The sequence below is a fragment of the Dendrobates tinctorius genome, unplaced genomic scaffold (assembly GCF_039654945.1).
Source record: "Dendrobates tinctorius isolate UK_male_01 unplaced genomic scaffold, ASM3965494v1 ptg000151l, whole genome shotgun sequence".
Lineage (NCBI taxonomy): Eukaryota > Metazoa > Chordata > Amphibia > Anura > Dendrobatidae > Dendrobates > Dendrobates tinctorius.
In genome coordinates this window covers 10,830,332-10,850,996 of record NW_027361818.1, presented here as the reverse complement: position 1 = coordinate 10,850,996, position 20,665 = coordinate 10,830,332, and the positions used below count along the sequence as shown (strand labels likewise).

The following is a 20,665-nucleotide window of genomic DNA, read 5'->3' as shown; positions in this document are numbered from 1 at the left end:
CTTAGCATCCCTCATAAGCCCTTGAGTCGTCAGTCGTGTCTCCTGCAGGAAGATGACATCTGCAGCTAGATATCTAGTCATTGATTGCATGTCTCGTCCTCCTCACCTTAATGCTGTTCACATTACTAGATGTCATTTTTAAAGAAAAACCCACAATCACAGTAGAGTATAAGAGGAGCAGATAAGTAGGGGCTGTCATTAAACGTCCGAGTCAGAGTTGCTTTGTTTACCATCGGTCTCCATAGCAGATTCTATCTGCGTGTCAACAGGTAAGGGAAGGACTTCCATTTTGGCAGGGGATGGTCCTCTACGTCCCAGTCAAATTCGGCCTCTATTCTTTTCAATTCTTACTCAAAATCCCCTTTTGACTCAGATAGAGCATCAAACCTATTGGACACCATCATTACACCTACAGCACTCAGGAGTTTTTTCCTGGCACTTTGCCCAGTGCCATATTCCATCTCAGGTTTAGGATAAGTAGTGCTCTTTTTCCTCCTTTTGCCCTGTATGATCTCACTTTCTTCAGATAGGGATGGTGATGATACTGAAGTGGTGGCTACTAGTGATGAGTGAGTATACTTGTTGCTTGGGTTTTCCCGAGCATGCTCGGGTATCCTCTGAGTATTTTGGCGTGCTCGGAGATTTAGTATGTGTCAACGCAGCTGCATGATTTGTGGCTGCTGGACAGGTTGAATACATGTGTGCAATGCCTGTTTGTTAGGGAATCTCCAAATGTATTCAGGTTGTCTATTAGCTGTAAATCATGCAGCTACTTCGATAAAAACTAAATCTCAGAGCACGCCAAAATACTCGGAGTTCACCCGAGCAACGAGTATACATGCTCATCACTAGTGGCTACCAATGACTGCGGGTCCTGAAGGACAACCTCCACCCTCTGAATGATGCTGCTCTGGTGTTAAATGAGCATGTGAGTGGTGGACCTCTGACCTTGTCAGTATTGACTCTAATATTAAAGTTGCCTCCTCCACAGCCTTTGTCCCTGCCACCAAATCCTCATCAGAAAAGTCCTTGCAGATATTGTGGCAGGCGTCTGCTCGGTTCCTGTGCGGGTGGCTGATCTTCCCACGGAGGTTACATCTCATGACTAAACTCTGATAGGATTGCCACATTTGTCCAAGGTCTTACTTTTTTTTATTATAGTATTTTTTTTCCCCTAACAAAACAGAAATGCCATGTCACCTGAGATGACCGCAGACAGCTTGTATACAGCGGTATAGATTTTCTAGATGTGTGAGGGTAATGACTTTATTTCTATGCCAGAGAACATTCCCTGTTTGCCTTTTACTGGGGTCTTGGCTGGAGATAAGAGTTTTAATATTTAAAAGAATTGCTACATGCTGGAGGAACCTTTTACCTGATGTTCCCCCTCTGGACTCTGGTACTTCGGTTCATCTAGAGCTGGTGGTGGAGCCACAACTAGAAGAGCCTCTCGTGAAACATCTGTTAAGAATGTTTTCCATCCTGTGCTCATTCCTGCTGCTCTCAGGCATCTCGGGAGCATTTGGAGACAGAGATTATGTTGTTATAGGTATACCTAACGGGGGAACTTGGGGTGAATGGGGGCCCGTGGAGTGGTGTCCCTGTGGTTTTTATGCAAAAGGATTTTCTCTAAAGGTAAGAGACCGGGATGTATTTATAGATAATAACCCTGAAAAGTGTTCAGCATTTTTTTTTAGAAAGAGATTTTGTGTGCTTTTTTTTTTGGCTTTTCCCTTAAAATCTCTTATGACTTTTGGGAATATGAAAGAACACAACAATAATCATATTATCTTGCTTTTACTTATCACAGGAGTCATATGGGGCGTTTCTACGCCAATCGAGGCACTACGTAATTTATGTTCTTGTTCCAAACCCTAAAATCATTTATTTTTTAACACATTTCCTATATATTTCTATGTTTTGTCATATCCGGATTTCCAACTACTCAGCCAATGACATGTGTGTATCATTTTCGCATTCACTTCTTCAATACTTCTCTGTCCTGGACTCTAGTAGACACAACTGCTTTGCCACCATTTTCTGCTTTCCTCTGTTCCAATCACTTTTCTTCTAATTAACGGACTGGTTTGTTTAGCATTTCTTAAAATCTCTAGATGCGGGAATAAAATTACTCTACTGTGCAAATCTAGATATAACATCATTTTTATCCCAATAAAAAGTATAGATAGCACTTGTCACCTTCATCCTACATGGCTATCATAGACTGTTGAGGCAGGACATTAGCAAGACACGTAGTGGATGTACTTTCATCCCTCTGGTGTGTACTTTGACCCACACTGTACGCTCTTGGCACGGAAAAATACACAGATGTGTCTGCCCTTACCTATATTCAAATTTGATGAAGTTTCCTTACATTACCCATAATCTGAACCATTCTTACGTAGACACATGTAACATCAACAAGGTCCAAGAGAGTGACACCAAAAAAAAAAAAACATTCCAAAGATGGTCCTCTCTGGGTATCTTCATCCAAGAGTAAAAGACAGCTTTGCGCTTTCCAGCACTATACCCAAAATGTAGTATCTTGGTAAAGTTTCTGAAGCCTGAAGACCCCTATACACATTAGATGGCCAAACGGCAGGTATCTCCCTCCACCCCAACACACTCAAGAATGCTCAGCTCGACTGAGCATTTCTGGGTTCTTTATGAGAGAACCGTTGGCAGAGTCTCTTGGCATTTGCTTAGACTCTGGAGAAGAAATGTATCTGCAGTTGCAAATCCAACAGGCTGGAGCCTTCTCTCCCCAACACCATCTGTCAGTGAAGAGTCAGGAGGCCATCATACACATCAAATTGTTGGCCAATGTTGTCAAATTCGTCCAACAATTGTTCTACTTCTAACATGTATTGAGGTCAGTAGATATCTGAACTTCACTGCAGATCCAACATGAGACAAAAGCTGTGGACCAGTGCCTGAATACCCAGACTGCAGAGACCTGTGTGTCGTAAGCAGTGCCTTCCCGCCTCCCACCAATCCCGTAATAACAAAACACCGACAAGCATGGATGGGTTGAACAGGTCAGTCACAGTTTATTAATAAGCAGAGTGAGGCAAGTACAATTCGCAACGGACTCAAAGCTGTAAGCCCGCAACCGCTGGGCACGTCGGCTGATGAGAGGTTACGAACCTTGCCCCCCCTCTACACTAACCGCTGTGACAGAATAAAAAGATAACATGAATAATGAATTTGCACAAAATCAATTATATACAGTGGGGCAAAAAAGTATTTAGTCAGTCAGCAATAGTGCAAGTTCCACCACTTAAAAAGATGAGAGGCGTCTGTAATTTACATCATAGGTAGACCTCAACTATGGGAGACAAACGGAGAAAAAAAAATCCAGAAAATCACATTGTCTGTTTTTTTTTCATTTTATTTGCATATTATGGTGGAAAATAAGTATTTGGTCAGAAACAAGCAATCAAGATTTCTGGCTGTCACAGACCTGTAACTTCTTCTTTAAGAGTCTCCTCTTTCCTCCACTCATTACCTGTAGTAATGGCACCTGTTTAAACTTGTTGTCAGTATAAAAAGACACCTGTGCACACCCTCAAACAGTCTGACTCCAAACTCCACTATGGTGAAGACCAAAGAGCTGTCAAAGGACACCAGAAACAAAATTGTAGCCCTGCACCAGGCTGGGAAGACTGAATCTGCAATAGCCAACCAGCTTGGAGTGAAGAAATCAACTGTGGGAGCAATAATTAGAAAATGGAAGACATACAAGACCACTGATAATCTCCCTCGATCTGGTGCTCCACGCAAAATCCCACCCCGTGGGGTCAGAATGATCACAAGAACGGTGAGCAAAAATCCCAGAACCACACGGGGGGACCTAGTGAATGAACTGCAGAGAGCTGGGACCAATGTAACAAGGCCTACCATAAGTAACACACTACGCCACCATGGACTCAGATCCTGCAGTGCCAGACGTGTCCCACTGCTTAAGCCTGTACATGTCCGGGCCCGTCTGAAGTTTGCTAGAGAGCATTTGGATGATCCAGAGGAGTTTTGGGAGAATATCCTATGGTCTGATGAAACCAAACTGGAACTGTTTGGTAGAAACACAACTTGTCGTGTTTGGAGGAAAAAGAATACTGAGTTGCATCCATCAAACACCATACCTACTGTAAAGCATGGTGGTGGAAACATCATGCTTTGGGGCTGTTTCTCTGCAAAGGGGCCAGGACGACTGATCCGGGTACATGAAAGAATGAATGGGGCCATGTATCGTGAGATTTTGAGTGCAAACCTCCTTCCATCAGCAAGGGCATTGCAGATGAAACGTGGCTGGGTCTTTCAACATGACAATGATCCAAAGCACACCGCCAGGGCAACAAAGGAGTGGCTTCGTAAGAAGCATTTCAAGGTCCTGGAGTGGCCTAGCCAGTCTCCAGATCTCAACCCTATAGAAAACCTTTGGAGGGAGTTGAAAGTCCGTGTTGCCAAGCGAAAAGCCAAAAACATCACTGCTCTAGAGGAGATCTGCATGGAGGAATGGGCCAACATACCAACAACAGTGTGTGGCAACCTTGTGAAGACTTACAGAAAACGTTTGACCTCTGTCATTGCCAACAAAGGATATATCACAAAGTATTGAGATGAAATTTTGTTTCTGACCAAATACTTATTTTCCACCATAATATGCAAATAAAATGAAAAAAAAACAGACAATGTGATTTTCTGGATTTTTTTTTCTCAGTTTGTCTCCCATAGTTGAGGTCTACCTATGATGTAAATTACAGACGCCTCTCATCTTTGTAAGTGGTGGAACTTGCACTATTGCTGACTGACTAAATACTTTTTTGCCCCACTGTATATATATTTTTTTTAAATATAAATTTTGAACAACATTTGCGCCGCACATCTGCTAATCTATAAGGGAGGGAGGGTGGGACAAAAGCTCCTAGATATCAGCCGGAGAGGAAAGAGAAAGACCCCCACCCCAGCACCTGAATTTAACCCCTGAGGGTGTGGCTGGACGCCCCTTCCTCTCTTTCCGTTGGTCAGTGGGGCATCCTAATTATGGCATCACCTGGGGGGGGAGTAGTGGGAGGGGGAGGCACTGCACGGAGTTCGCTTATCATCAAATCCATGGGGGCTCTAAGTCAGAGGCACGATACTTAAACAGTACCGTGCCTGCCAGACTGCAGAGACCTGTGTGTTGTAAGCAGTGCCATCCCGCCTCCCACCAATCCCGTAATAACAAAACACTGACAAGCATGGATGGGTTGAACAGGTCGGTCACAGTTTATTAATAAGCAGAGAGAGGCAAGTATGGGTCGCCCTCTCTGGGGTACTCGGTACCGTGCCAGTGTCAGGGTGATGGGTCGCGGCGGTGGTGACCCGGTCCGTGGTCCTGGGCGCCCAATAAAATGGTGGTTGTTTAATGGCTTATATGGATAGTTCGTGACGCCACCTGTGGTGTTTGGCAAGTGTGGTGTTAAGCCAACGCTGCGTGCAGATCCGCTGGGACTGATGGTATAGTGCAGCAAAGATGGTGTAGCTCCCTACAGGTGGAGCTGTAGTCCCAGGGCAGTGTAGATGCGCTGTTAGAGGAGAGGTGTGGGCAGTGTGGATGTTGGTGCCCAGATGTCGCGGTGCTGAAGATGCTGTACACGAATGAATGGAGGACACCAGGCTTGCAGTTTCAACGCTTTACTCACAGTTCGTGGTACACACTGGTGCCTGCCTTCGTGCCGTGTCCTCTGGGGATGAGACTCAATCAACCTCCCGGGCAAGTCAGGGCTCTCCTCTCCAACACTCCGCCAACATGTACCTTTCCTGAACGACTCCTCCAATGCGCCTTTAAGTGCGAAGCACTCCAGTATTTAGTTACCCTGGAATGCCTCTCGTCAGATGTTCCTAGAACTCTACTTGTATGACAGACAGCTGTAGCCTGCTCGGGGACCTCCTGGATCCCGGCTCTCTATTCAGTTGCTGTTGTGTCTTTGATGGGAGTAGTGCATTTACAGCAACCTACTCCACCGGTGTCTGCTGCAGAACCATAAGTGTCCATACAACCTATAGGCAGGGTACTCTCTCAACCCACGTCTCCTCTCTGTTCTGTTCTCCTTCGTTCCGTACTTGTCTTTCTCTCTCTTATTGAAATGCAGGTTACAGTTCTACGTCTTTCTCCTTCTCTTCCTTTCCCGTGCCAGCTGGCTCAGATCACTGAGGCAGCTGCAGCACTCCTTCCTCCATCCCTTCTTCCAGGGATCCTCCCTCCTCACAGAGTGACTTTTCTGTCCTACTCCGCCTGCCCTCTTAACAGACTGACCTCATCGGTCCTTCTGACAGACTGACCTGTAATTCTACACTTTCCCCATCTTTTAGAGCTAACTCCACCCACCTCCCAGCACATCTCGTGTTATGAAGCAAGGTTCCACGAAAGGTGCTCTGCTACCCTCTGAGCCTGAAGCTGCCATGTGGTCCTGCTGAACTATCCTGTGTGTGGGATGCAGGTGTTGGAGTGTGGAAAGGTGTTCCCAACTTACCAGGATGGTGGGGCACCACACCTTAGGAGAAGGTGCAGTACCTCTGTGGCGACTGAGCCTCAGGGGCACCACAAGTACAATTCGCAACGGACTCAAAGCTGTAAGCCCGCGACCGCTGGGCACGTCGGCTGATGAGAGGTTACGAACCTTGCCCCCCCTCTACACTAACCACCACGGAGGATCATGTGTATGACCTACACAGGACTCTGACCCACACACAACATCATTAAGGCCTGTTCAACCCCGTCCTGCAAGTTAGTTAAAAACATATCTAGCCCGATATCTGTTAGATGAACGCCGTCCGATCTCAGGAGGGATGAGATGTCTTCTTCCAGGTTGTGTTGGTGAACCACGATGCCGTAGTTTTCTTTGACAAACGTTGCCATCTTTGCGCTTATCCTTCTCCTTGACTTGTCGATGGCCTTAAGGTCTTTAACTCCGTGCCAGACCGTTCGTGATATAATATCGGACCACACCACCACCATACCCGCTTTATGTCAGATTTCATTGTCGTGAAGAGCTCCGCACCTGTTGTCTTGCACAAATCATTACCACCAGCATGTAACACCAATATCAGCGGCCCTTTTGCCATTTTAGAAATTTTAGCCAACTCCGGGAAGATCTGATCCCACTGGAGCCCTCTGATGCCTCTCCAGTTGACCTCAAGTTGTGGGAAGTAAAAATTCTTTCCACCAGGGCGTATCTCGGCTCCTTTAAACACCCAATAAGTAAAAGAATGTCCCAATACCCAAACTGCGGGCTTATGACCTCCTGTAAGAAACAAGATGTGTTATAGCAGGTCTGGTCTTATGTTTCTTGCAAAGCATGCGGATTTCCAACGGCCCAATCTCTGTACTTCAGCTTCACCGGCCCTAGCCGCTTCAGTGGCCGCTCAGATTCTAAAAGAATGCGTCCCGTATTCTTTAGGGTCCACACCGACAGCTTGCATACATTTCTTAAAAATTGTGTGAAATTGATACTTAGTAAGTGGGGACCCGTCGGTGTGTGAGAGGAAAAATCTACTTTCGTGCCTTATAGCTGCGTAGTGTCTGACTATTTTGACCGGGCATATGGGGCCGTCTAGAGCCTTGACCAGGACCCACGACCCCCTACCGGTGGGGTTACATTTTGATTTCCGCACCCTAATGCGCAGAGCGTCACTGCATATTGAGAGATCCTCATTAATTAACCCACCTGCTGATGCTGTTTTAGAATGCGGCACTAGTTCACTAATTCGCAGTGCCCCGAAAAATGCGATCGCAAACGCTGCAGATATTAGGGTTGACTCGTATTGTGACCTGCATACCATTTTAGATATTGTTATAATATCATGCAACAGACTTAAAGAAACAGGGCGACGACATTCCTGACTGGGTTGGAGCCTTTTCCAGCCTTTAACGGCTTGCTTTATGAAAAAATATTTAGTTACATCGGCCCATCCCACTAGCTGAAAGAAAAAGGCTATTCCCGATAAATGACGCTGCGCTAATGTACCCGACGCGCCTCTACTTTTGAGCTGGTTCAGGAGTTCTACCACCACGTCGCATCTCGCCTGATCACATGTATCGACTGGCCTCCCTTTAATTAGTGAGCACCACTCTTCCCATGCCTTACCATAAACCTGCCAGGTCAAGGGCATCAGTGATTGGCCACTGTGTCCCAGAGGGAGGGAGGACACAGTAGGCCCGTTGGTTCTGCGCTTGGAAGGAAGACTTTGAATGCCTGCCAATCGGAAGACAACAGAGAGTTAACCATCTTATTATCCACAGTAGACGTCACTCTGGCTCGGCACCAGATGTTGTGTCTAAGGCATAATAGTGCAAGGCGGCGCAACAGCGCAAGAATCGGTGGTGATGAGGAAGACATGCTGTTTAAACATTTTGCACTTCCTGGGTTTTTGATTACAAATCTGATATTAGCATTTTTTAGTTTGTCACCCCATAGTTCGACTGATGTAACTATGGCAAATATCTCCCACAAAACGGGGTTGCGGCCCCGGTTGGCAGAGGTCCACGGGACCGGCCATCTGCTTTTGCACCACTGGTTGCAGTAGATTGCGACAAAAAACCATTTGTGAGATCCGCACCCACCATTAGACCTAGGGCGCTGTTTAGCGTTTCCTGAGACATGACACATGCATGCCCATTGTAGGATTCCAAGAATGTTTTCCAGATGGACAAATCCGCTTTCATTGAGCGATTAATTCTGATTCGGTGGCCCAGCTGGGCGATGCCCTTTGTAGCTAATGATAACCTGCGTGAGAAAGCCCTGCCAACTGGCATAACTCGACAAGCAAAGTTGAGTAAACCTAGTAAGGACTGCGTTTGCTGGAGGGTGACTCTTTTCAACGAGGAAACTTTTAACTATTTGGAGTGTTTTTTTCCAATTTATCCGCCGGTAAACGAAAAATCATCTTATTTGTGTCTATTTCAATACAGAGGAAAGGGAGAACGTTACACGGACCTATCATTTTCTCCGGCGATAGTGGGAAACCGAAACGCCTAGAAATAAATTTAAACTTTTGAAGAAGAAAAGAACAGAGTTTGGATTCCCTAGGTCCGACGAACAAAAAATCATCGAGGTAATGGATTGTTGCTTGTTTCGGACTGCACTACCCAGTCTAAGAAGGTACTGAAAAGCTCGAAATAGTGACAGGAAATGGAGCAGCCCATTGGTAGGCACATGTCGAAATAAAAAAGCTAGTCAACCTTACAACCCAGCAAGTGAAAGCATTCAGGGTGCACCGGTAATAGACTGAAAGCTGACTCGATGTCGGTTTTTGCCAGCAGGGCCCCGTCCCCTGCCACGCGCACAAGCTCAACTGCTCTGTCAAACGAAGCATAGGTTACCGACGAGTCTTCTGGGGGTATAGCATTATTGACCAAATCGCCTTTTGGGTAGGAAAGGTGATTTAGCCGATATTTACCGTGTTCTTTTTTTTGGGCACAATACCTTAAGGCGAGATTCTGAAATTTTTAAATAGTAATGATTGAAATGGGCCAGCCATCCTGCCTAGTTCGACCTCTTTTGTGATTTTTTGCTGTAAAATCTCCGGGAACTCCCGAGCTGATTTTAGATTTTTTGCCGAAGTTGGTGTTCGGTTAAATTTAAAGGGGATGAAGAAACCATACTTAAAACCGTCGTATAATTGCTGAGCAGCTTCTTTATTGGGATAAAGGCTTAGCCATGGGCCCATGGCGGCTACGCTCACCGGGGTTTTGCCTCGTAGCAGTTCCACTTGCGAGGCGTGTACACCTTGATGCAGGGTGTCCGCCTCCGTAGGCTGAGCAGTCTTGTCTATATCTGCATGCCATCTGGAAGTGACAGTTTCCATTATTGTCACAAAACTCAAGATAAAAAGCGGACGGCACCACTGTTACCGTGTGACTTCAAATGATGTGCGGCATACAGAAGCCCAGCAGCTGGGAATCTCGGGTGCCAGACCTGGAAACAGTCAATCCTTGGAATCCATGCAAAGAGAAAAGGTCGCACTCATCGAGATGGAAGTTTCACTGATTTATTGACATATCATGAACATGTCAAGTCGGGGGAGTGACATAAGGAGTGCAAGAAAGGCTGACAACGGCCGTTTCGCGCTGCTCAAGTTTCCATTATTGTATAACAAGCAGGCTCCTGGTCTCCGTACGACCACAGAGTTCTGGCCTGCGGCTGCTGAGAAACTAGTGGCCGTTGATGAAAAGGGTTTTTTTTTTTGTGTAAGCATTAGTCGTAGCCAAACATTTTTTTACACCCCATCCTAGATCAGGTTGCAGGGCTAGCCTCCTGCGGAACTTCTCGTCATAGCGCCTCCAAGCAACACCGCCATGAGACTTATAGGAGTTATATATTAAATCCTGGTATATGAATAACTCAGAGCAGTGTTCAGGATGTTTTTGGCCCATAATACAGTCGAGGACTGCGAAGGCCTGTAGCCTGTTGTTCATTGTATGCGCCATTTTACCTCTATTTCTATCGTATGACCATTCGCCAGTCCTCCTTTCCTTATCCACTGACTGTTGGTCCGCTGATAAGAGTGACCATATGTCTACATATTCATAATTCCAGATCTTCTCTTTCTTTTCTTTTCTTCGATGTGTGTACCTAGCGGACTAATTCTGCAGAAAAAGGCGTCTTTGTATAGACTAGCTGATTGAGGTATGCTCCCGGTGACGGGTTGACCTCCGGGCTGATTCAAGTGGTTGACTAGCACCCTGATGGCAGATGCCAGGTCGCTCTCTTCTGTGTTGTGTATTTTGTTATGCGTGTTGTTTATACGTGACTCACCACTGTCTGTCGCCGATCGAGTGTCTCCACTTGAAGGAGGTAACCTGGCGATATCCTACTCCTGGCTGGCGGCCCGATATGGCCCGGAAATTTGTTGGGCAATGGAACGTAGCTGAAAACCTGCTTCAGTGATAGAAATTTGATGATGTTGGGCCATGATGGATACAGATGGATCTTTTTTTCGGATTGATGATGACGATGGAGCACGCCGCAGCCGATGGCTGTCATGAGCTCGTGGCAGCGCCCCCTCCTGAATGACGGTCTGGCTGGAGGTCGCAAGATGTTCATCGATGCACCTCCGGCAACTGGTGTGGGGTGGAGATTTCATGCGACGTCTACAGCTGAATGTCCAAGAACGCCTGCTGCGGTGCCCCTTGGATGCATCGGACTGTCCAGATGTGGAAGGTGACCTCCATCTGGAGGAGCATGACCTGTGGTGGCTCTTGTTGGAGCTACGCCTTCGCCTGTAATGGAAAGAGCGACAGACAGAGAGACAGCGAGAATGGTGGTGGTGGGAATCCACTGAGGAGGGTGTGGAGGATCTGTGACATATGTGACTACATCCGTGATGGTTGGATGTATGCAGGTTGTTGGTAGGTTCGCGAATAAGTGGTGTGGAGTTATTATTGCTATCACTATAGGCGTTCACTGGCTGTGATGTGCGTCTTGAGGGGGATGGCGTACTGACCACCAATGGAATAGTGTGCGACGAAGGTGTTTGTGACATTGGGGGGGTTGGTGGTGTGTAGTGTGCTGTGTTTTGTGCTACACATAAGTTTTGCTGCAGAGCGTCCTGAACGGTCGGGTTGGACCGGACAGCACGCTCGGCAGCACCATGGCTATTTCCACCCGAACTCCCGACCTTCCGCATGGGCGGCAAAGCTGTGCCCGTAGGAAAGACGTGGGAGACCAGTCTTGGTAGTGGGATGTTACTGCTACTGGAAAGGGTTAATCTGTGCTCAGTGCTTTGCTGCCTGCCCTCTAGAAGCTGCTGCCCTGGCCTCGGTATTGTAGTGGTGGGGCCTGTGCTGGGCCGGCCACTGGAACAGTGGTGATGCTGGGTGGGCGGAGCCTGCGGCCGGCTCTGATGACTGGCACCTATTGAAATAATAGAGGTGGGCGTACTGCTGGTCGGGTCTCTGTGGTGACGCTGGGTGGAAATGGGCAGAGCTTCAGACCGACTCCGCCCACCGCTTTGCACTAGACAAGGGGTGGGTGGTGAGATGGGTGGACCGTTGGTGGAGGAAGTGGGCGTGGCAATGGGCTTGGATAGACGCCCGGAGCCTAACAATGGAGTCCGGGCCTGCTGCCTACTTGAGGCGGCGCGAGTGGCCAGAATGGGGCCCAGAGCAGCAGCAGCAGTTCGGGGGTGTTGGTGACCAGGGCCGGCACCTCCACTGACATGGAGACGCTCCGGTGGGCGCGATGAGCGTTTAGAGCGCCTACCAGGTCTTGCCGGGACTGCTGAGGAGGAGGCTGGAGCAGCTGTAGTGGAGGCAGGAGCAGCCCCAGATAAGCCGGGTGGCTGCTGAGAAGAGGACGTCGCAGGGGGAAGAAGACCAACGGAGGAGACAGGTGAGGTCGGGGCATGGAGGGATGAGGAGGCTGTGTGCTGCGAGGGCAGCGCTGGAGCTGGATGAGCTGGTGACAGAGAAGCCTGGGGTCCAGGGGAGAATTGGGCCCCCGGAGACAAAGGGGAGGCCTGCGGCAATAGGGGATCAGGAGAGGGCACAGGTGGGTGCGCATCTAGTTTAGATAAAAGGGCTATAATACACGAATCACCCACCTGTGCTGCTCTCTGCCGCAGGGCCGCAATCAATTCCTCGGACATGGCTTCAGGGGATTCCTGGAACAAAAGCTCCTAGATATCAGCCGGAGAGGAAAGAGAAAGACCCCCACCCCAGCACCTGAATTTAACCGCTGAGGGTGTGGCCGGACGCCCCTTCCTCTCTTTCCGTTGGTCAGTGGGGCGTCCTAATTATGGCATCACTTGGGGGGGAGTAGTGGGAGGGGGAGGCACTGCACGGAGTTCGCTTATCATCAAATCCATGGGGGCTCTACAGTCAGAGGCACGATCCTTAAGCAGCACCGTGCCTGCCATTGTGAATTGAATGGCCACAATGGACGTTATTGTAGATTTGCTAAGAATTTTCAAAAAATGCAATCTGCCTGAACCTAGAGTTGGCCAATTACAACCCAATATACATTTTTTATGCTTTCATTAATACTCCACGCAGATTTAGCCCCTTGTTAGATCAGAGCTCAGGACCTGTTTTACAAACAGGGATGTACATGGACAGTAGAGTACGCAGTCCAATGCAACATATCGTAAATATGAGAAAAATCTAGAAATTTGCCAATTCAGGGAAGACTCAGTTTTTTTTTCTAGAGATTCTTGATTCACAGTTAGAATGAGCAGCATAATCCCCAAAACCATGTTCTGAACTCATGGTCAAGACATTCAATTAATGGCAAAAGTTGTGAATTTCACTATAAAGCTATAGACGACCTTTTTTTTAGCCTTGGCAATCTTCTGACCTAGGTGGAAATAAAGCAGAAAGCTGATGATGATACAGGACTAAACGGAATACGTCTCCACTGCTTAAATAAAACAGACATCCACCCGAACATAAAAGATGAATATATCATCAAGTCAGCGGAAGGACCGTGAGTAGATAAAATAAAATTGTCACATAGTAGTTATATTATATTAGCTTTATTCTTGTACATAGGGGCAGTATTATAGTAGTTATATTGTTGTACATAGGAGCAGCATTATAGTAGTTATATTCTTGTTCATAGGAGCAGTATTATAGTAGTTATATTCTTGTACATAGGAGCAGTATTATAGTAGTTATATTCTTGTTCATAGGAGCAGTATTATAGTAGTTATATTCTTGTTCATAGGAGCAGTATTATAGTAGTTATATTCTTGTACATAGGGGCAGTATTATAGTAGTTATATTGTTGTACATAGGAGCAGTATTATAGTAGTTATATTCTTGTACATAGGGGACAGTATTATAGTACCGTGTTTCCCCGAAAGTAGGACCCCCCCCGAAAGTAAGACAGGGTGGGGGTTACGGGGGGGTCCTTCAATGTAAGGCCTCCCCCGAATGTAAGGCAGGGTTGGGGCCGCTGTGAAATGTAAGGCCCTTACCTTTGGGCCGCCGCTGTCCCCCATTGGGTCCCCAGGCTCCAGAGGTGTCCTCAGGTGCAGCTGGGCGGGTCCAGCGCTCATGGGGTTAACTCGCCGTGTTAACCCCGCAATCCGCCCAGCTCAACAGCTCATTGGCCGCCCCTGTTCCCCACGTCACCGCCGGCCCCCGGCTCGAGCACTGATTGGTCCAGCAGCTCGGGCTGTAATTGGCCGCCCCAGCCCCACGTCACCGCTGTTTCCCTGCTGATTGGCACAGCGTTCCCTGCAGCACAGGCCTTCCGCACCCACAGCCGCACCGCAGAGGAAAACGTCCAGCATTTAAAAACCAAGTAGGGAAACATGTACTGTATAAGGTATGGGGCTGTGTGCAGTGGGATACGGCACTGTTATGGGGTGTGGGGCTGTGTGCAGTGGGATACGGCACTGTTATGGGGTGTGGGGCTGTGTGCAGTGGGATACGGCACTGTTATGGGGTGTGGGGCTGTGTGCAGTGGGATACGGCACTGTTATGGGGTGTGGGGCTGTGTGCAGTGGGATATGGCACTGTTATGGGGTATAACAGCATGTTAATAAATGTTAATTTATTGGTTAAAAAGAAATTGTCATTTTTTTTCGGCTAATGTAAGACCTCCCCCGAAAGTAAGACAGGGTGGGACTTTTTGGGGTAAAATTAATGTAAGACAGGGTCTTACTTTCGGGGAAACACGGTAGTTATATTCTTGTACATAGGAGCAGTGTTATAGTAGTTATATTCTTGTACATAGGGGGCAGTGTTATAGTAGTTATATTCTTGTACATAGGGGGTAGTATTATAGTAGTTATATTCTTGTACATAGGGGACAGTATTATAGTAGTTATATTCTTGTACATAGGGGGCAGTATTATAGTAGTTATATTCTTGTACATAGGGGGCAGTATTACAGTAGTTATATTCTTGTACATAGGGGGCAGTATTATAGTAGTTATATTCTTGTACATAGGGCAGTATTATAGTAGTTATATTCTTGTACATAGGGGCAGTATTATAGTAGTTATATTCTTGTCCATAGGGGACAGTATTATAGTAGTTATATTCTTGTACATAGGAGCAGTATTATAGTAGTTATATTCTTGTACATAGGGGCAGTGTTATAGTAGTTATATTCTTGTACATAGGGGGTAGTATTATAGTAGTTATATTCTTGTCCATAGGGGACAGTATTATAGTAGTTATATTCTTGTACATAGGGGGCAGTATTATAGTAGTTATATTCTTGTACATAGGAGCAGTATTATAGTAGTTATATTCTTGTACATAGGGGCAGTATTATAGTAGTTATATTCTTGTACATAGGGGGCAGTATTATAGTAGTTATATTCTTGTACATAGGGGACAGTATTATAGTAGTTATATTCTTGTACATAGGGGGCAGTATTATAGTAGTTATATTCTTGTACATAGGGGACAGTATTATAGTAGTTATATTCTTGTACATACAGTAGGAGCAGTGTTATAGTAGTTATATTTTTGTACATAGGGGGCAGTGTTATAGTAGTTATATTCTTGTACATAGGGGGTAGTATTATAGTAGTTATATTCTTGTACATAGGGGACAGTATTATAGTAGTTATATTCTTGTACACAGGGGGCAGTATTATAGTAGTTATATTCTTGTACATAGGAGACAGTATTATAGTAGTTATATTCTTGTACATAGGGGCAGTATTATAGTAGTTATATTCTTGTACATAGGGGCAGTATTATAGTAGTTATATTCTTGTCCATAGGGGACAGTATTAAGTAGTTATATTCTTGTACATAGGGGCAGTATTATAGTAGTTATATTCTTGTACATAGGGGCAGTATTATAGTAGTTATATTCTTGTACATAGGGGACAGTATTATAGTAGTTATATTCTTGTACATAGGGGCAGTATTATAGTAGTTATATTCTTGTACATAGGGGGCAGTATTACAGTAGTTATATTCTTGTACATAGGGGCAGTATTATAGTAGTTATATTCTTGTACATAGGGGCAGTATTATAGTAGTTATATTCTTGTCCATAGGGGACAGTATTATAGTAGTTATATTCTTGTACATAGGAGCAGTATTATAGTAGTTATATTCTTGTACATAGGGGGCAGTGTTATAGTAGTTATATTCTTGTACATAGGGGGTAGTATTATAGTAGTTATATTCTTGTACATAGGGGACAGTATTATAGTAGTTATATTCTTGTACATAGGGGGCAGTATTATAGTAGTTATATTCTTGTACATAGGAGCAGTATTATAGTAGTTATATTCTTGTACATAGGGGCAGTATTATAGTAGTTATATTCTTGTACATAGGGGGCAGTATTATAGTAGTTATATTCTTGTACATAGGGGACAGTATTATAGTAGTTATATTCTTGTACATAGGGGGCAATATTATAGTAGTTATATTCTTGTACATAGGGGACAGTATTATAGTAGCTATATTCTTGTACATACAGTAGGAGCAGTGTTACAGTAGTTATATTATTGTACATAGGGGGCAGTGTTATAGTAGTTATATTCTTGTACATAGGGGGTAGTATTATAGTAGTTATATTCTTGTACATAGGGGACAGTATTATAGTAGTTATATTCTTGTACATAGGGGGCAGTATTATAGTAGTTATATTCTTGTACATAGGAGACAGTATTATAGTAGTTATATTCTTGTACATAGGGGCAGTATTATAGTAGTTATATTCTTGTACATAGGGGCAGTATTATAGTAGTTATACTCTTGTACATAGGGGACAGTATTATAGTAGTTATATTCTTGTACATAGGAGACAGTATTATAGTAGTTATATTCTTGTACATAGGGGCAGTATTATAGTAGTTATATTCTTGTACATAGGGGCAGTATTATGGTAGTTATATTCTTGTCCATAGGGGACAGTATTATAGTAGTTATATTCTTGTACATAGGAGCAGTATTATAGTAGTTATATTCTTGTACATAGGGGGCAGTGTTATAGTAGTTATATTCTTGTACATAGGGGGTAGTATTATAGTAGTTATATTCTTGTACATAGGGGACAGTATTATAGTAGCTATATTCTTGTACATAGGGGGCAGTATTATAGTAGTTATATTCTTGTACATAGGAGCAGTATTATAGTAGTTATATTCTTGTACATAGGGGCAGTATTATAGTAGTTATATTCTTGTACATAGGGGGCAGTATTATAGTAGTTATATTCTTGTACATAGGGGACAGTATTATAGTAGTTATATTCTTGTACATAGGGGCAGTATTATAGTAGTTATATTCTTGTACATAGGGGACAGTATTATAGTAGTTATATTCTTGTACATACAGTAGGAGCAGTGTTATAGTAGTTATATTCTTGTACATAGGGGGCAGTGTTATAGTAGTTATATTCTTGTACATAGGGGGTAGTATTATAGTAGTTATATTCTTGTACATAGGGGACAGTAGTATAGTAGTTATATTCTTGTACATAGGGGGCAGTATTATAGTAGTTATATTCTTGTACATAGGAGCAGTATTATAGTAGTTATATTCTTGTACATAGGGGCAGTATTATAGTAGTTATATTCTTGTACATAGGGGGCAGTATTATAGTATTTATATTCTTGTACATAGGGGCAGTGTTATAGTAGTTATATTCTTGTACATATTGGGCAGTATTATAGTAGTTATATTCTTGTACATAGGGGGCAGTATTATAGTATTTATATTCTTGTACATAGGGGCAGTGTTATAGTAGTTATATTCTTGTACATATTGGGCAGTATTATAGTAGTTATATTCTTGTACATAAGGGGCCGTATTATAGTAGTTATATTCTTGTACATAGGGGCAGTATTATAGTAGTTATATTCTTGTACATAGGAGCAGTATTATAGTAGTTATATTCTTGTACATAGGGGGCAGTATTATAGTAGTTATATTCTTGTATATAGGGGCAGTATTATAGTAGTTATATTCTTGTACATAGGAGCAGTATTATAGTAGTTATATTCTTGTACATAGGAGCAGTATTATAGTAGTTATATTCTTGTATATAGGGGCAGTATTATAGTAGTTATATTCTTGTACATAGGGGCAGCATTATAGTAGTTATATTCTTGTACATAGGGGGCAGTATTATAGTAGATATATTCTTGTACATAGGGGCAGTATTATAGTAGTTATATTCTTGTATATAGGGGCAGTATTATAGTAGTTATATTCTTGTATATAGGGGCAGTATTACTGGACTTATATTATTATACGTAGAAGCAGTAACATTGTGGTCATATTTTTGTACATTGTCTTCACTGCAATACCTTTTTTTATTTTTGTCCATAATAGTAGTATTATTTCAAAACATATCCATTAAATCTTGTATTAATATTTCTCCTTTTATTCGCAGCTGGGGTGAGTGGAGTCCCACCTTATGGTGTCCAGTAGGACATCTAATTAGCTTTAGCATGCAAGTGGAGCCACCAAGAAGAGGTGTTGATGATACAGCTGCTAATAACCTAATGTTTCAGTGCTCGGATTATGAGATCATGTTGGGAGCTGGCCATAGTTGGGGAGATTATGGTCGGTGGAGCGGAAAATGCATGGATGGAATTTGTGGCATGAAGACCAAGGTGGAGCGCCCACAAGGCAGTGGAGATGACACGGCTCTCAATGACGTCCAGTTTATCTGCTGTAAGAAATAGATAACGCTAGAGAGCAAGGATTAACTGTGGAAGTAAATTTTGTGCTGCAATTTTTGGCACCAAATAATTTTTGACAGTCTTCAGTCTGTTTGTACTTAGTAAACTGTTATCATTACAGATTTTTGTTTGCATAAGATTGATTATTTGCTTTAGGATTGAGGTGTAATAGATAAGTGGGTAAGTCAATCGTAGCACAAAATGATGAAGTAAAATTGCTTTCATGCAGCATTAACTGACCTCATTAGATTCTAGATTGTTTTGGCGGCCGCTGGAAATCTATGTGAATATTACCTATAGGTGCAACAAATTTTATAAGAGTGAATTATATAAACCCTCACAACTCTCACATTTGGTCTTCTCATTCATTATGGTTGTAACGGGCTGGGTGGTGTAACCGCTGTGCCAAGGAAAGCCTGGAGGGGCGTAAATAGTGGCCTCACTCAATCCAAGCTCAGATACACAGCAGCATACAATACCACGATCTGAGGAGAGACAAAGGAGGTGGACCAGGTGCTACTCCAGGACTGAGCTTGGGTAGATGGCAGTTGACCCCCTAGGAACAGGTAGCTGGGGTGACCCGAAGGAAGTAGATGCAAGCAGGCGCTGTGAGAACAAAGGAACCATGGGTGCAGGCGGTATTGGCTGATGTAAAGATGGGCACTTGCAGGTGCAGGCAGGACCAAATGAGAGACATGCAGGTGGGCACAGCTGATAGACAGACTGGTGGGCATGGCTGTTAGACTGGCAGATGGACATGGTTGATAGTCAGGCAGGTGGGCACGGCTTATAGACAGGCTGGTGGGCATGACTGATAGGCAGGAGGTTTACAGCAATATGAGCACTGGGACCTGAGAACTAACAAGAGTGTTAGGAACAAACGTTGCACAGGCATCTTCCACAGGGTGGAGGTGCCTTAAATATTAAGTTTTCCCAAGCTGTTGGCTGGGGACACTTTAGGATGGTGTTACAGTAGCACTATAAGATGACCTCAGGGATTGGAAAACCATTAAGGCATCAGTGGTAATAAATAATGAAATGGTGCAAGGAGAATGTCAGGCAGCACTGTGCTTACAATTCAGAGACATATTCTTTTCAGTTACAGTCACTTGGACACAAAACCTTGGGGTCTTCACTGACACACAGACAATATTCTTGGCAGTTACAATTACAACGTGCGACATCGAGGCAATGTATTTACTGCAGTAAGTCTCAAGCTTCTGGCATGGGGAATTTATGACCCAAACTGCTGTTGGTATTCTGTAATGATATTTTTCCATTCAGCGAGAATTTTCACAGTCTCTGCTACTGTTAAGTTACTCTCCCCTTCGGTAGTTTCTGCTATTCTGGAATTGAGCCTTGTACATAGATATGCAAATTGCCTACAGAAACATGTCTGTGCTTTGGGGTGGCCTGTGGGCAGGTCTCTCATTAGTCTTTCCTTGATTTCTCTGGCTTAGAGCAGGAACATAAGACTCTGCCTAGTCCGGCTCCGGAGCGCGGGTATCCCATTAACTGAAAACTTCTAAAAAACTGATTACACAACAACCACAAAATGGTGTCAGGTATCATTTTAATCAGCTTAACAGCGCCAACATGACAGTGTCTGTACGTTGCTTAGCAAATCCTGCTGACAGGTTCACTTTAAGGTTCTCTTCCTGTCTGAAGAGGCAATTTGCATTTTTAATTTCCCAGAGGAGCATTGCACGGTGAATCAGTCTTGTCACTCTCCACAAGGAGAAACTTTACCCCTTAGAAATAGGATCAACCAATATGTCCAAAGAATTAGAAGGGCACTTCTACAGTATTAACAAAAAATCCCATATACTATAAATAATTCATGGGGATATGAAGAGTTCCCAAATACAATAGTGTTAAAAGATAACTTTCATTAATCACCAAAGATATAGGAAGAAAATCACTAGAATGATTTATCAATTGAAAAATTCATGCCATAGTAGATATAATTAATGAGGCACTAAGAAACAGTAAGTAATAATATATTTAATAATAC

At 44.1% G+C, this 20,665-nt stretch overlaps 1 protein-coding gene across 1 annotated transcript; it reads left to right on the top strand.

Moving 5' to 3' along the window:
* The first annotated feature begins 1,069 nt into the window (after positions 1-1,069).
* Positions 1,070-19,000, top strand: LOC141050248 (vitelline membrane outer layer protein 1-like). The gene is made up of 3 exons (XM_073547120.1): positions 1,070-1,635; positions 13,342-13,466; positions 18,360-19,000. The coding sequence occupies exons 1-3, from the start codon at positions 1,261-1,263 to the stop codon at positions 18,652-18,654; spliced, it is 795 nt and encodes a 264-aa protein (XP_073403221.1). The 5' UTR covers positions 1,070-1,260; the 3' UTR covers positions 18,655-19,000.
* Positions 19,001-20,665: the final 1,665 nt, after the last annotated feature.